Raw genomic sequence first — 13,362 nt, 5'->3', positions numbered from 1 at the left:
CTGGCTCACATCATCTCACCCCTCAGGCCTGTTTCCTCCTATACAGTGAGAGGAAAGTCCCCACCTTCACTGTCCCATACAAAGCCACATTTGATTATGAATGTGGCTAGTAGTTCGTATACAATACACAATAGCTTTCAAAGATAAAAAGAAAAAAAAGTAAAATATTGATTGTATTTTGAAATATTTTGCATATTGTGTTAAATAAAATATAACGTTAAAATTAATTTCACCTGTTTCATATTGTTCTTTTGATGTGCCTACTGGAAGATCTACATTACATATGCAGCCCTGGTCTAGATGATCACTAACATCTCTTTCAGCTTTAAAATGGCCAGGGACACTGGGGACACGTACTCGTGCGGTGGAATACGGAAGGCCTGATCAGGGGTCGCGCGGTGGGACGCGACCCTGCAAGAAGACACAGACTCCTCCGGCTCTGGGTCTTAGAGTAGGAAGGACCCCGACTCCCGTGCGGGGGCTGCGGGCGGGGGGCGCGGAGCGGGCCGGGCCGGTCCGGCCTTGTCTCGAGGCTCGCAGCGTTGGTGGGGCGGGGCCGCGCGCGGCTGTCGGGCGGGCGGAACCGGGAAGCAGGTTCGTTTGTCAACCTCACGCGCGGGAAGGAAGCGGCGCGAGGACCCAGGCAGCCGGCGCGGGCGCCTCGGCACGTCCGCAGGCTCCACGGGGTGGTGGCGGCCGCTGAGAGGCTGGATCGCCTGAGGGCGGGCCCGGGAGGCGGCCTGGAGGTGGGGCGCTGGAGGGGGCCGGCCCGCGCTGCTTCATTTGTGGATGCACGGCCTGCGCCCCAGTGCTGGGTTCTCCGAGGTGCGCGGCGACAAGCGGCAGGAGCGGCTATGGGTAGCCGCTGGGGCTTCCTGATCCACCTCTTGGGCGCAGTGTGGCTGCTCGGCTTGGGCCACTGCGAGCAGCAGCCCGCAGAGACGGCGGCGCAGAGGTGCTTCTGTCAGGTGAGGGGTGTGCGAGGCCGTGCTGCCCATCCCTGTGCTCCCAGCCTTCTCTCTGCGCTCTATCCCGCGAGCCGAGGCAGGTGAGGGGCTGGGCGTACATCCCTGCATCTTCACCCTCCCGGAACGAGCCTCTTGTGCTTCCGCTCCCTGGCTGGGCTGAGTCCTCTGCAGCTCGCCCGAGTCGGTGTGGACGGGTTTCCTATCGCAGCCTGGACCTCGAAGTGCCCTCCCGCACTTCGGATCAGGCGTGGGGAGAGAGGTGTAGGTGCACTCTGTGTGTTTTTACCGAGTTGCTTTATGCATCTTTGTTGGTCTTCCCCACCCCGAGAGGGTGTGCGCAGTGTGCGTACACACTCAATATCTCAATATTTGTTATTTCTGCAGAACTTGGGTCTTTCTAACTTCTAACTTGACCTGGAACTGTGTATGCTGTGCCTGTACTGGATGTCTTTTCCAGTCTTTCTGGCCAGGACAGTTTTTTGTGGGGACGGGTTGGGGTGGGGTGAGGGGTCTGCTCTCAGAACTCCTTGTCAGGCAGGAGAATGGCTTCATGTGACTTTTCTGTGTCTAAGCCCAGTGCCTGGTGTCTTTGGGGTGGCGGTTGCCCTGTGTGGCCTTTCTTTTTCCTTACTGTAATGAGATTCTCAAACTGTGACAACAGTATAACTGGTTTGAATTGGGAGGATGGTCCTTACTACTCAGTGCACAAATTTGATTACAAGTATATTATGATCATTTCCTTCTGTTAGCAACAGATGAGCAAAAAATTTAAAAAAAAATCCAGGTTTCTGGATCTACATTGCTTACATTTTAATGTCATTGCTCTTAAAGTCATCTTTTGGTTGGCTTCTGTTGATAAAAATTACTTATACAAAATTGGGGGTAAGCATCTTTTTAAGTGGATTTACTATTCATTTATTATCAAAAATAACATTTTATGTGTGTAGGGGCGATGATACTATTTCACAGAGTACAGAAACACTTTAAATATCAGGAGAGGAAGAGATATCTTTCTCACTGCTTTATGTTCTTGGATTTTGTTGTTTTGCTGAGTAATTTGGCAGTTCTGTTATCTGAAAACATGTAAGAGAAGTTAAAAAGTAAGTTGATGCTTTACAACTAAGATTGAAAAGCTCTTTTACCTTCAGTGATTGTAAGTGGCACACAGAAAAGGGTCATTTTTCTTCTGATTACAATATAATGTAGTACAAAGTTTAAACATTTAAAGAGTTTAAACGTTTAATAAGTAAAATATTAATAAATGCCTTTAAAATAAGGTGTTTAGGACTTCACATCAAGATAGTGGAATAGGTAAATGCTGCACTTTCCTTTCATGATCACATCAAAGTTACAACTAGATTATAGAACACCACCCTTGAGAACCACCTGAAAACTAGCTGAACAGAACCCTTATAACTAAAGATATAAAGAAAAAGCTGCATTGAGACTGGTCTGAGGGTTGGAGATGTGAACCGGATTGGTCATACACCCATATGTGGCAGTTAAGAACTGGGAATGATGTCTTGGCTGTGGAGACCCCTCCCCTCTCCTGAGGAATGAGGAGTCCCACCCCATACCAGGGTCCCCAACACAGAGCACCAATACTGGGAAGAACAGTCCACACAACATCTGGCTGTGAAAATCAGCAGGGCTTCCATCTGGGTGAGACAGAAGGCTGCTGGAGTCCCAGGTGCTCATCTTAAAGGGCCCAAGCACAGACATTCACTGATGGTGGCACTGACTATGAGCTTCAGAACTGAACAGCAGCTCAACATGAAGGGCATACAGGAAGGACCTGAATTATCTGGTGTCTAGGCAAGGGCTGGAGAGCAGCTCTCTTTGCCATTTTGTTTCTCCAGAACAGCAAAAAGAAATATAATTTTTAAAAATGAGGGTAGTTTAAGGGACCTCTGGGACAACATCAAGCATAACAACATTTACATTATAGGGATACCAGAAGGAGGAGAGAGAGCAAGAAATTGAAAAATTATTTGAAGAAATAATGACTGAAAACTTCTTTATCCTGCCAAAGGAAATAGACATACAGGTCCAGGAAATGCAGAGAGTCTCAAAGAAGATGAAACCAAAGAGGCTCACACCAAGGCCCACACATCATAATTAAAATGGAAAAGACAGAGAAACTTAAAAGTAGCAAGAGAAAAACAGTTAGTTATGTACAAAGGAGAGCCCACAAAACTGTCAGCTGATTTCTCAATAGAAACTGCTGTCCAGAGGGATTAGCATGAAATAGTCAGTGGTGAAAAGCAAGGATCTATAACCAAGATTCCTCTACCCAGCAAGGCTGTCATTTAGAATCAAAGAAGAGATAAAGACCTTCCCAGACAAGAAGCTAAAGGAGTTCATCACCACAGACCAGTATTAGAAAAAATGTTAAAGGGACTTCTTTAAGAAGAAGATAAAAATATGAATAATAAAATGACAATAACTACATACCTATTAATAATTAGTTTAAATGTAAATGGATTAAATGCTCCAGTCAAAAGACAGGGTGACTGAATGGATAAGAAAACAAGACCTAGTGTCCATCAATAGACAATTGGATAAAGAAGATGTACTATATATATACAATGGAATATTACTTGGCCATAAAAAATGAAATTTTACTATTCGTGACAATAAGGTTAGACCCAAAGGGTATTATGCTAAGTGAAATAAATCAGACAAAGACAAATGCACCATGATTTAACTTATATATGCAATCTAAAAAACAAAATAAATGCACAAATCAAACAGAAACAAACACAGATACAGAGAACAAACTGCTGGTGGCCCTGTGAAAGTTGTGTTGAGGGGCTGAGTGAAAAAAGTGAAGGAATTAAGAAGTACAAATTGGCAGTTAAAAATAGTAATGGGAATGTAAAGTATAGCATAGGGAATATAGTCAATAATATTATAATAAGTATGTATGGTGTCAGGGGGATACTAGACTTATTGGGGGGATCACTTTGTAAGTTATCTAAATATCTAACCACTATGCTGTACACCTGAAACTAATAAAATGTTGAATATCAACTATAATTGAAAATTTTTTTAAACGAGAAAGTCTCCCCCTCCCCCCCCAATAAGGTATTTAGTATTGAAAGATGTCCAATATGGACATTTTCAACTGCATTCTAGAGGTTGGATAATGGAATAAAAGTAGATCTTAAGCTTTTCACTTTTTGCCCTCAATACCTTTTTCAGATATCTGACTAGAATTGGGGAGCTATTAAATTTTTACATTTACTTTCTTTTTCTTCTGATTTACGTTTAAACTTTTTTCCCCCTTTCATAATATTTTCAAGATTTAAATACTGCCCCAACACAAAAATTTGTTAGACCCCTTTCTTTTCCTTTTAGAACAAGAGTGGATATCTGGTTTTCTTTTCAGGGTCAACTTTAAAAAATAATAAATTGAGGGTCACATACTAAAAAACAATTTTAAGAGAAATTTAAAATGGTCTACTTAAATAAACTTAATAACAGAGGCCATCATTTCAATTCAATAAGTGAAACAAAAGTATACTTTAGTTCTGTTATGGTCAATAATGTATCTTAGCAGATTTCCTTGTCAAGTGTCTTGTTTAGGTCAATTAAAAAATTTTTTTATTTGTTAGTCAAGAGTGGCCCGGGCATGGAAAAGACACTTGATAATATGTTTGGTGGTGGGTGGATATAAGTCCAGGATTAAAACTTAGTCAACGGGATCTTTGAAACAGGTTGTACTAGAGAGATGTGCATTGACTCTCAGTGTTTGCTACATTCCAGGATTTTCTGAACAAAGCATGCGGAACAGAAAACATGCATCACATTGGTTGCTCTACTTTGAGTCACTTAACAGCAATTTAGACTTCTATCAAGACCGAAACTTAAAGCAGAAATAGCTTTTAGCATTCATTCCATATCTTTAGAATGGTACCAACTACCCAGTATGAAATCTTTGTTTTCATGCTTTTATTATTGAATGAATACTTTTCATGTTCTTTTTTATGGTCACAAAACACAATAAAATTAAAAACAGCTAAAGTTACTTGCCAAATAAAGCACACTTTGAGCACTTTTATGCAAAAAAAGGTATTTCATGTTTCGTATGAATATGAGGAATATATTCTTACAGTGCTTTGGGATAGAAATGGTAATCTGTGGAAGGGCTAGAAGTTCTTAGTACACAAGGAAACTATTTAGAAAGTTTTTTGTTTTGTCTTTCATTGAAAAGTAGAGAATACCTCTTACCAGAGAATAGTGAACAAGCAGGCCGGTGTTATTTTCTTTTCTTTTGCTTTTTGTACAGTATTTTGGCATTTGGTCCACACCCATCAATCAATGGAGAAAGTGATTGAGGCTTCTTCGGCAGCTAACTTTTGGTTATCTAGTTCTATGTTCCTTTGGAGCTACAAATGCAAGATTTTTGGAAAATTTTAACTACAAACTTGGCCTATTTTTTTTTTTTTTTATGTTCATTAAAAAAATGTAGTTTGCTTTGGGGACTAGTAAGATCCCTTTCACTGAAAGCATATAAGTGGCAAGGTAATAATCATCAACACTTACTGGTATTTTTAAATTTTGTATTCAGATTGGAAACTGAGGCCTAGAGAGCTTAAAAAATGTGACTAAGGTCAATAACTAATATGTAGTAGGGATGAGATTCAACCCTAGAAGGCCTGACTCTGGATCTTGCATGCTAACCATTGTTATGTACTGCCTCCTCCTTGAGGGTTTATTGGAGGGGGTGGTTGTGTTGCTTGGGAGGTTGCACTAGAAGGCCTTCAAAGCCTCTCCAGCTCTTAAGAAACTAGGACATTAAACTGGATGATGCTATGGTCAGGCCCACGTTGGTCCTTGTATCTACCATCCCTCGACAAGGGGCTTTAATTGTCTTCTATTAGTTTGGGCCCCTACCCCCAGCTGAGTATCACCTGAGGCCTAGAGCAGTGAGCTTCAAATTTTAGCATACATCAGTCACTTTGTGTGTATGGGAAGGGGGATACATTTTTTTAAATTCAGATTTCTATGGTATGACCAGAATTCTTTTTCACTTCAGGAGATAGGAGTAGTAATTATTTAAGCAGCCTTAGTACATTCTTAAGTGCAACATCAAGTCACCCTCTTTACAAATCAGTCCCTTTTGGTCTTAGCTTAGGTAATAGGACTTTGCTTTGTTCCTAAGATTCTGCTCTGTGTCTATTAATTGTATTTCTACCTTGGTCTTTTCCTGAGACTCTATTCTGGTAATGTACTTGGTTCTCAAGTTTCTAAAACTGGGCCTGGCATCATACCTGTCAAACTTCCTAGAAGGGACCAGGTTCTGCTGCCTGTTGGCAACCTTTCCAAATGGTCAGATGGCTTGGATTCCCAAATATCTTCCTTTCTCTCCTTTCCTGGGCTCTCTCCATCTACTGAAACTCTGGCCATCCCCCATTCTACCTCCTTAACTGTCCTTCTACCTGCTGCATAGTTGGGAATACTTCCTACTCAATTTCTAAGAAAAGGGGCAGGAGATTTTCAATTTACCATGGTCCTGCCTTCTCTTCCTCCGAGGTCTCTAGTTTTTAAGCCACCTCTGCTCTGGATGCATCTTGCATTCTTTTCTGCTTTGGGGCTTCTTATAACTTCCTTTGTAATTAAAATGTGGATCCATAGAATGTTGGGTCAATAGGTAGGTTGTTTACCTTTGCTACCTGCTTTCCTTGCTCTGTGAGTGCATTCCTGCCACTTGAGTTTTTGTGGTCCGGGGCACTGAGCACCACCATAGGTGACATGGTGATACTTAGTTATAATTAGATAGTATGGTACTGCTCTCCAGTGAATGAGAATGACAGTGGGCAGCACTCATTCATTAATTCACCCATCAATTCCACAAATAATTTTTGATCATCTACTGTGTGCTTTCTAAAAAGTACAGTGCAAAGTACTGAGAATACAAAGGTGAATAAACATGATTTTTCTCTCAAGGATTTTAAAGTCTAGTGGGTGGGAGTCGAATAGATACATTCCATACAGTGAGAGGTAATTCTCATATATGGGAGCACATAAGAGAGACAGTTAACCCAGCAGGGGTGAGTGGTATTGGCAGGGCAGCTTCCCAAAAGATGTGATTCCTGAGCCTGAATATTGAAGATAGATTTTTACCTTAAAAGTGAATTACTTATGTGGAAAAATGGGTTGCTTCAAATACTTTCTCTCAAGTTTTTTGTGTGTTTCTTTTGTGATTTAATGTATCTGGCATGTGTTCCTTTGGCCTTTGCAATCTTTGAACCTGTTATTGTTTGCATAATAATTTGTATCCAAGGGGAGAAACAGTAGCTATTTTATATCCTTAGAAATTCTGCTATTAAGGTTTAAAAGAAACAGGTGTGAAAAATCAAATTGTCTGGGTTAGAAGCACTTTTGTTAGCTAGAGTCCAAAATTAGGACTCTAAGGTTATTGTATACTCAGAGATCTTTTTTTTAACAGGAAGCAAGGATATATTTGCATATGAAATGAACATAGTCATTATAGTGACAAATATGTAGATCAGATTTCTAGAAACTGAATTAGTCCAAAAACAAATAAGACAAAGCAAATTGGTAAAAAAAAAAAAAAAAAAAAGCAACTTAGTTCTTGAATATTGCTGTCATTATCCAAAGTATTCTTGTCTCTTAGGTGAAAAATTTCCATTACTGTTCTGTGATGTTTTGAAATTAAAAGGTAGTGTTGGATTTTACATATTCCAAAAGGAAAACATCTAAGTTCAATATTTCAGTAAAGTATTATTTATTTGGTTCCTTATCACTAGATTAAAAAAAAAAATTTTTTTGTTGGCAGCAAGTCTTCCTAAAATAAAATTGAAAGTAGTTTATAATGCAAATATTCAAACCAAAGTATGATAAGGATTCCTTTTCTGCAGTGTGTTGTATATTTTTTTAAGTTTTATTTACTTTTTAAAAATTATGATCTATTTATTACTTACTTAAAGCAATGTTTAATTAATTCTGTTAGGTATTTGCCTAACCCCAAATAAACATCTAAGAATTTTAGTTTACAATTTAGTAGCATTGATTATAATATAATTTCCCTTTGTATCCTTGTATAGGTCTATTTAATAATTTGATTTAGTAAATACAATTGAGACATCAGTATTAAGCATTGGAAGATCAAGATTGGCAATTTGCTATCTCGGTGTTGCTAAAAATAAGTAATTGCTAAGCACTATTTCAAACCTTTAAAAATTGTCATAGCCCAATATTTGAGGGTCTTTAAATTTTTATAATGAATTATTGTTTGCCTTATAAATTCAGTATTAATTCTTTTTATACATTCACCAAGCTTGTCTCTGACCTATACATCCTGTAGGAAACTAAAATAAAGGAGAAAGAGATAACTGAATTATACGACTATAGTCTCAGAAAAGCCAAGGATGGGAATGCAGCTGGGCTTCAGGAAAGATGGGTAGAAGTGGGAGCTGGAAAACACTGGGGAGTCTAGGTAGCATGTGTTTCTAGGTAGCATGTGTTTTCTGTCTCCAATCTCTATTTCTTTGTGTATCTTTTAAAATCTTTCCTTTCTCTGCTAACTGGTTCATGTGCTCCTCAGTTCACATGATGGAATATGGTCTGAGTTTCCTCATTTACTGGTATAACCACAGGAAGAAACATCTCTGCCTCTTAGTCTCAATTCCAGATTCCTGGAGTGGGGACCATGACCTGGTTTGGGTCAGATGCTCACCCCTGGTCAGGCCTGGTGGGCAGGGTTACAAAGTGGCTGCAGAATTAATTAAACATTGCTTTAAGTAAGTAGTAAATCTTTGGGTTTGTGTGGATCATTATAAGCTCAGTATACCCTACAAAAGTATCCACTGCATTCTTCTAGGTCTATAGTAAGAGCAATAGCATTACTAGATTATTGTCCTACCTTATCTCAGAAAATTTGGGAGAGGAAGGAGAATAGGGTGATTTAGTGGGCTTTCATTATAACCATGGGAGGAAAGAGAACCCTGTTGAATCTAAGACATTTTGATTTAATACTTTGTTTTCTTTGTAACAGGTTAGTGGTTATTTGGATGATTGTATCTGTGATGTTGAAACCATTGATAAATTTAATAACTACAGGCTTTTCCCAAGACTACAAAGACTTCTTGAGAGTGACTACTTTAGATATTACAAGGTATTTTTATTTTTAATTCTTTGTAGAAGAGAATGTAAAGTTTAAATGGATGATTACATTTTTCTTAGGCATTGCTAAGCCTCCGAATTGTAATTATTACTTAAAATTGATTAAAGCTATGCTAGGAAAATTCATTTCACAAGAACGAACCATGTGGTTCTGAAACTACCCATTGGATACTTTTAATGTCAATAACTGAGTTTTGCACTCAAAAGTTAGAAGCTAGTTAGAACAGAAACTATTATATGTATTGCTATCAAAATTGTGAGTTGTTTATAATTTTCTAAAACATCAGATTTATTTCAATTAATTAAAATAATTAAATATTTTTGATAAACTCTTCTGACTTGTATTATTTTAGCAAGTCACTTGTCATATTTCATTTTTAAATATCTATTGAAAGAGTTTAGAAAACCTGATCATGGGATTGTAGAGTTAGAGTCTGAGTTCAAAATTGTCTAACTGTTCTATTTTGTTAACTATACTTGCTTAAAAAGAATAGAAGTCAACCAGTGGTGACCTGAGCTACTTTGACTCCTAGTTGCCATTGGTTTAGAGTTTGTTTAGTAGCATTCTGTATCTTTCTAACCAATGCTACCAATTTACTTACACTAGCTACACATTTATGTTATCATTGGAACTTGACAAGTAAAAGTGAAATTAATAGAGTTTTAAAGAGTTTCTGATAGGTAAGTGAAAGAAATAGAAAAATTGCAGCCAATAACATAACCAGGTTATAGCATTATAATTCAATATCTGTCAATTATAAAGTTTCTATTTTTAGAGATTATTTTTAAACTTTTTCTATTATTATTTTACAGGTAAATCTGAAGAGGCTATGTCCTTTCTGGAATGATATCAACCAATGTGGACGAAGAGACTGTGCTGTCAAGCCTTGTCAATTTGTAAGAACCATTTAAGAACTGTTACGTCTTTTTTCAAGTAATTGAAACTCTTTTAAATGGGCCAATAAAACTAAAATAACATTAGGCCAAATATAATGTTTAACATTCACATGTTAAAAACCCAAACTTACAAATATAAAACCAATTTTGAATTATACTACCTTCATAATAGAATTTAAATTTTGTGGTTAATATAATTCTTTTACTCATTAGTGAGATTACAACAAACAGTCTCCGACTTAATCAGTGGTTCAATTTATGGCTTTTTGGCTTTACGATGGTGTGAAAGCAATACGCATTCAGTAGAAACTGTATTTTGAATTTTGAATATTGATCTTTTCCTGGGCTAGCATATACCGTACTATACTCTCTTGTGATGCTGGGCAGTGGCAGCAAAATGATTTTGCCCAACCATAGGCTCATGTAAGTGTTCTGAGCACATTTAAGGTAGGCTAGACTAAGCTACGATGATTTAGGTTATTAGGTTAGATATATTAAATGCATTTTGACTCAGTATATTTTTAATTTATGATGGGTTTATTAGGGTATAACCCCATTTTAAGTGAGGAGCAACTGTAGTTTGTTTTTCTTCTTATATCTTACCTGAACAAAGTTATGCTTATAGTATAATAAAATGAGGATTTTTTCTTTAAAAGATAATTAGATGATGTTTGTCCACTTAAGTATATTATAGAAAGGAAGGAGTTGTGTCATGATTAGACCCAAGATTTTGGAAACATAATTGGCAATGTTGTAGGGGGTTGGAGGGAAGATGAGGAAATGAAGAAGAAACTGGTAAAAGAATATCAATTAGCAATTGAATGTAATTTGGTTCAATAGTGAATATATTTTGAGGGTCTACTAAGTGCCATGACTTGGACGTATAAGCTGAGCTTTTATATTGAGCTATGGTTTACTAAGGGAGAGAAACACTACGGGATTATTTCAATACAGATGTGATAGCCCAATAATAGATATACTGAACAGATATGCACTATGGGAGCAGAGGGGAAGGGGAGCAGAGGAGGGAAACATGAGAAACTACTACATTTCTCTTAGGATGAGCCTGGCCTCAGTTCTGATATTTCCTAAGTAGGGCAGTCCGTCGGAACCAAAAAGTGACTAGAGATCACTTCAAATACCTTGAAATACTTGCTTCAGCCTAGATAATCAGCTTTCATAGCTAGCATTTATATTGCACATTACTGATATTTCGATACCTCATTATTATATACTTCAGTATGCATTTTACCAAAAGGACATTACATCATGAACTCAGTGCAGTTATCACACCTAAAGCAATTAATAATTCTTTCATAACCTAATAGATGTTCAAGGTTAAATACAGTTAACTCTTTACATCAGGTGGTGTGCTGCTGTTTTGTTAATACCTTTTTTGAACTAAACAAAGAACCAACACCAACTTCATTTGTCAACAGTTTGATTTCTTTTCAGTTCATTTTTAGAGTTGGTTCATGTTATACCCTGGGACCCAGCAGAAGATAGAAAAATAATAAAAATAAAAATTCTCTTTCTCATACTTGGTGCTTTAAAGTCCATATCCTTTGATTTGCATCCCTGATTCCAGAGAATATTTGAATGTGGCAGATGATCTGCCCATAGAGGCTGGAATCTCACTATAAGCTGAAAAGCCAGTTATTTATTCCCTTTACAATGAATTAAAACAACGTTCTTTCACCTCCAATATTAATTGTTCAGTGTGAAAAAGAATAAAATAGCCAGTATTAATCTGGGAATAAGAATTGAACACTCTGGTGGTTAAGTCTTTCCGGAGATTAATTTGAGAAATGTATCAAAAAAATTAAAATGCTACATATTCTTGGACCTAGCTACTAGGAATTTCACTAAATTACTAAAATAATTAAGCAAATGTTTAAAGATGACTGTAAAGCAGTACTAAATTTTATAAAGTTGTCAGTTCTGTTGAAATTAGTCTATAAATTTGGTATAGTTTATTATATTTTAAAAAATGGAAATCATCGAAATATCTGGCCATAGAGAAAGAACATACATTGACTTAGTTCAGAGTCTGAAAGGGTACACAATGAAGTCATTGTCTCTGTGTGGGTCGTTCCCTTTGGGCAGGTGTAATCTAACTCAGGAATATAGTTAGCATTAGGCTCTGCAATTTACTGAGTTACTGCAGATACATCATTATCTTTACTCATAGCATCACTTTGATGATAGACAGATAGGTGATGTAGTTAGAGTGGCCAATGCACAACTGAAAACCAGTACCATTTTCCTCTGAAAAGAAGTAAGGCTCTTTAAAAAACATGATTGATTCTAAGACTAGAACAAGAAATATACAAGATGAGCTTGTAATATCTTATCATAACAGAAAACAAAATATGGTACTATCAAAAGGACACAGGTGCAAATAAGTAAGCAATTAGTGGGCCCCCTACTGGCCAAATGTGGATAATTCAAGCATCAAAAGAAATAATAGCCAAGTGGCATTTTTAAGTGGCATTTTTACATTTCGATGCTACAATGTAATATACGATCAGAATGTGTTGTTGAACTTTTTTGTTTACTTGTAAGAAATAATATTAAAATTGCCTATACCTAGTTTAAATAACATGTTAACTTCAGTAATTTGTTTTATGAATTTTTCTTGTAAATCATTGAAATTTAAAATATGTTTTAGAAGATAGAATGTCATATAAAAGCTTTTTTTTTTTCTTTTTCAGGATGAAGTTCCTGATGGAATTAAATCTGCAAGTTACAAGGTATGTACATATATTTATTAATGTGTCTAGCATCTTAACAAAAATCTTGAATAACTCTTTTCGCCTGCTAGCTACTGCTCCACTTCTCTGCTCCTCTTTAGAGTGAAACCCCTTGAGAGCTATTTGTACTCAATGGCTCCAGTTCTTTTGTTCAGACTTTTATTATGGAAAGCATGGAAGAGAAATAAAGGTAGAGAAATAAAAACATGTATCCATCACCCAGCTTCAGCAATTATCAATACATCATCAGTCTTGTTTTATCAGTACCTCCTACTTCATTCTCCCAGTTATTTTAAAGCCAATCTCAGAAAAATTATTTTGTTTCCAAATACTACACATATATCTCTACAACAGACATATACTTTAAAAAAATATAACCATAGTCAGGCTTCAGATTTCTCTAGTTGTTTCATAGGTGCCTTATTAATTTGTTTGAAACAGTATTCAAACATATTCTACACATTGCATCTGGTTGATATGTCATATGTCACTCTTTTTAAATACATTTTTGATTTTATAATACTTTTAGATTTGCAGAAAAATTGTACAGAGTTCCCACATACTCCACACCTTGTTTCCTCTGTAATTAACAT

The 13,362-nt window shown here is 37.1% G+C and overlaps 1 protein-coding gene across 1 annotated transcript in view; it reads left to right on the top strand.

The window, feature by feature from the left end:
* Positions 1 to 628: 628 nt before the first annotated feature.
* ERO1A (endoplasmic reticulum oxidoreductase 1 alpha) overlaps positions 629 to 13,362 on the top strand; it is a 35,017-nt gene continuing 22,283 nt past the window's right edge. The window contains exons 1-4 of the mRNA XM_016120813.2: positions 629 to 968; positions 8,992 to 9,111; positions 9,933 to 10,016; positions 12,731 to 12,769. Of these exons, the coding sequence (XP_015976299.2) occupies positions 855 to 968; positions 8,992 to 9,111; positions 9,933 to 10,016; positions 12,731 to 12,769 (357 nt within the window). The 5' untranslated portion in view covers positions 629 to 854. The remainder of the gene's footprint in view (positions 969 to 8,991; positions 9,112 to 9,932; positions 10,017 to 12,730; positions 12,770 to 13,362) is intronic.

Source organism: Rousettus aegyptiacus, unplaced genomic scaffold (assembly GCF_014176215.1).
Source record: "Rousettus aegyptiacus isolate mRouAeg1 unplaced genomic scaffold, mRouAeg1.p scaffold_m13_p_3, whole genome shotgun sequence".
In the NCBI taxonomy this organism is placed as follows: domain Eukaryota; kingdom Metazoa; phylum Chordata; class Mammalia; order Chiroptera; family Pteropodidae; genus Rousettus; species Rousettus aegyptiacus.
This window is presented reverse-complemented; position numbering and strand designations above follow the sequence as displayed.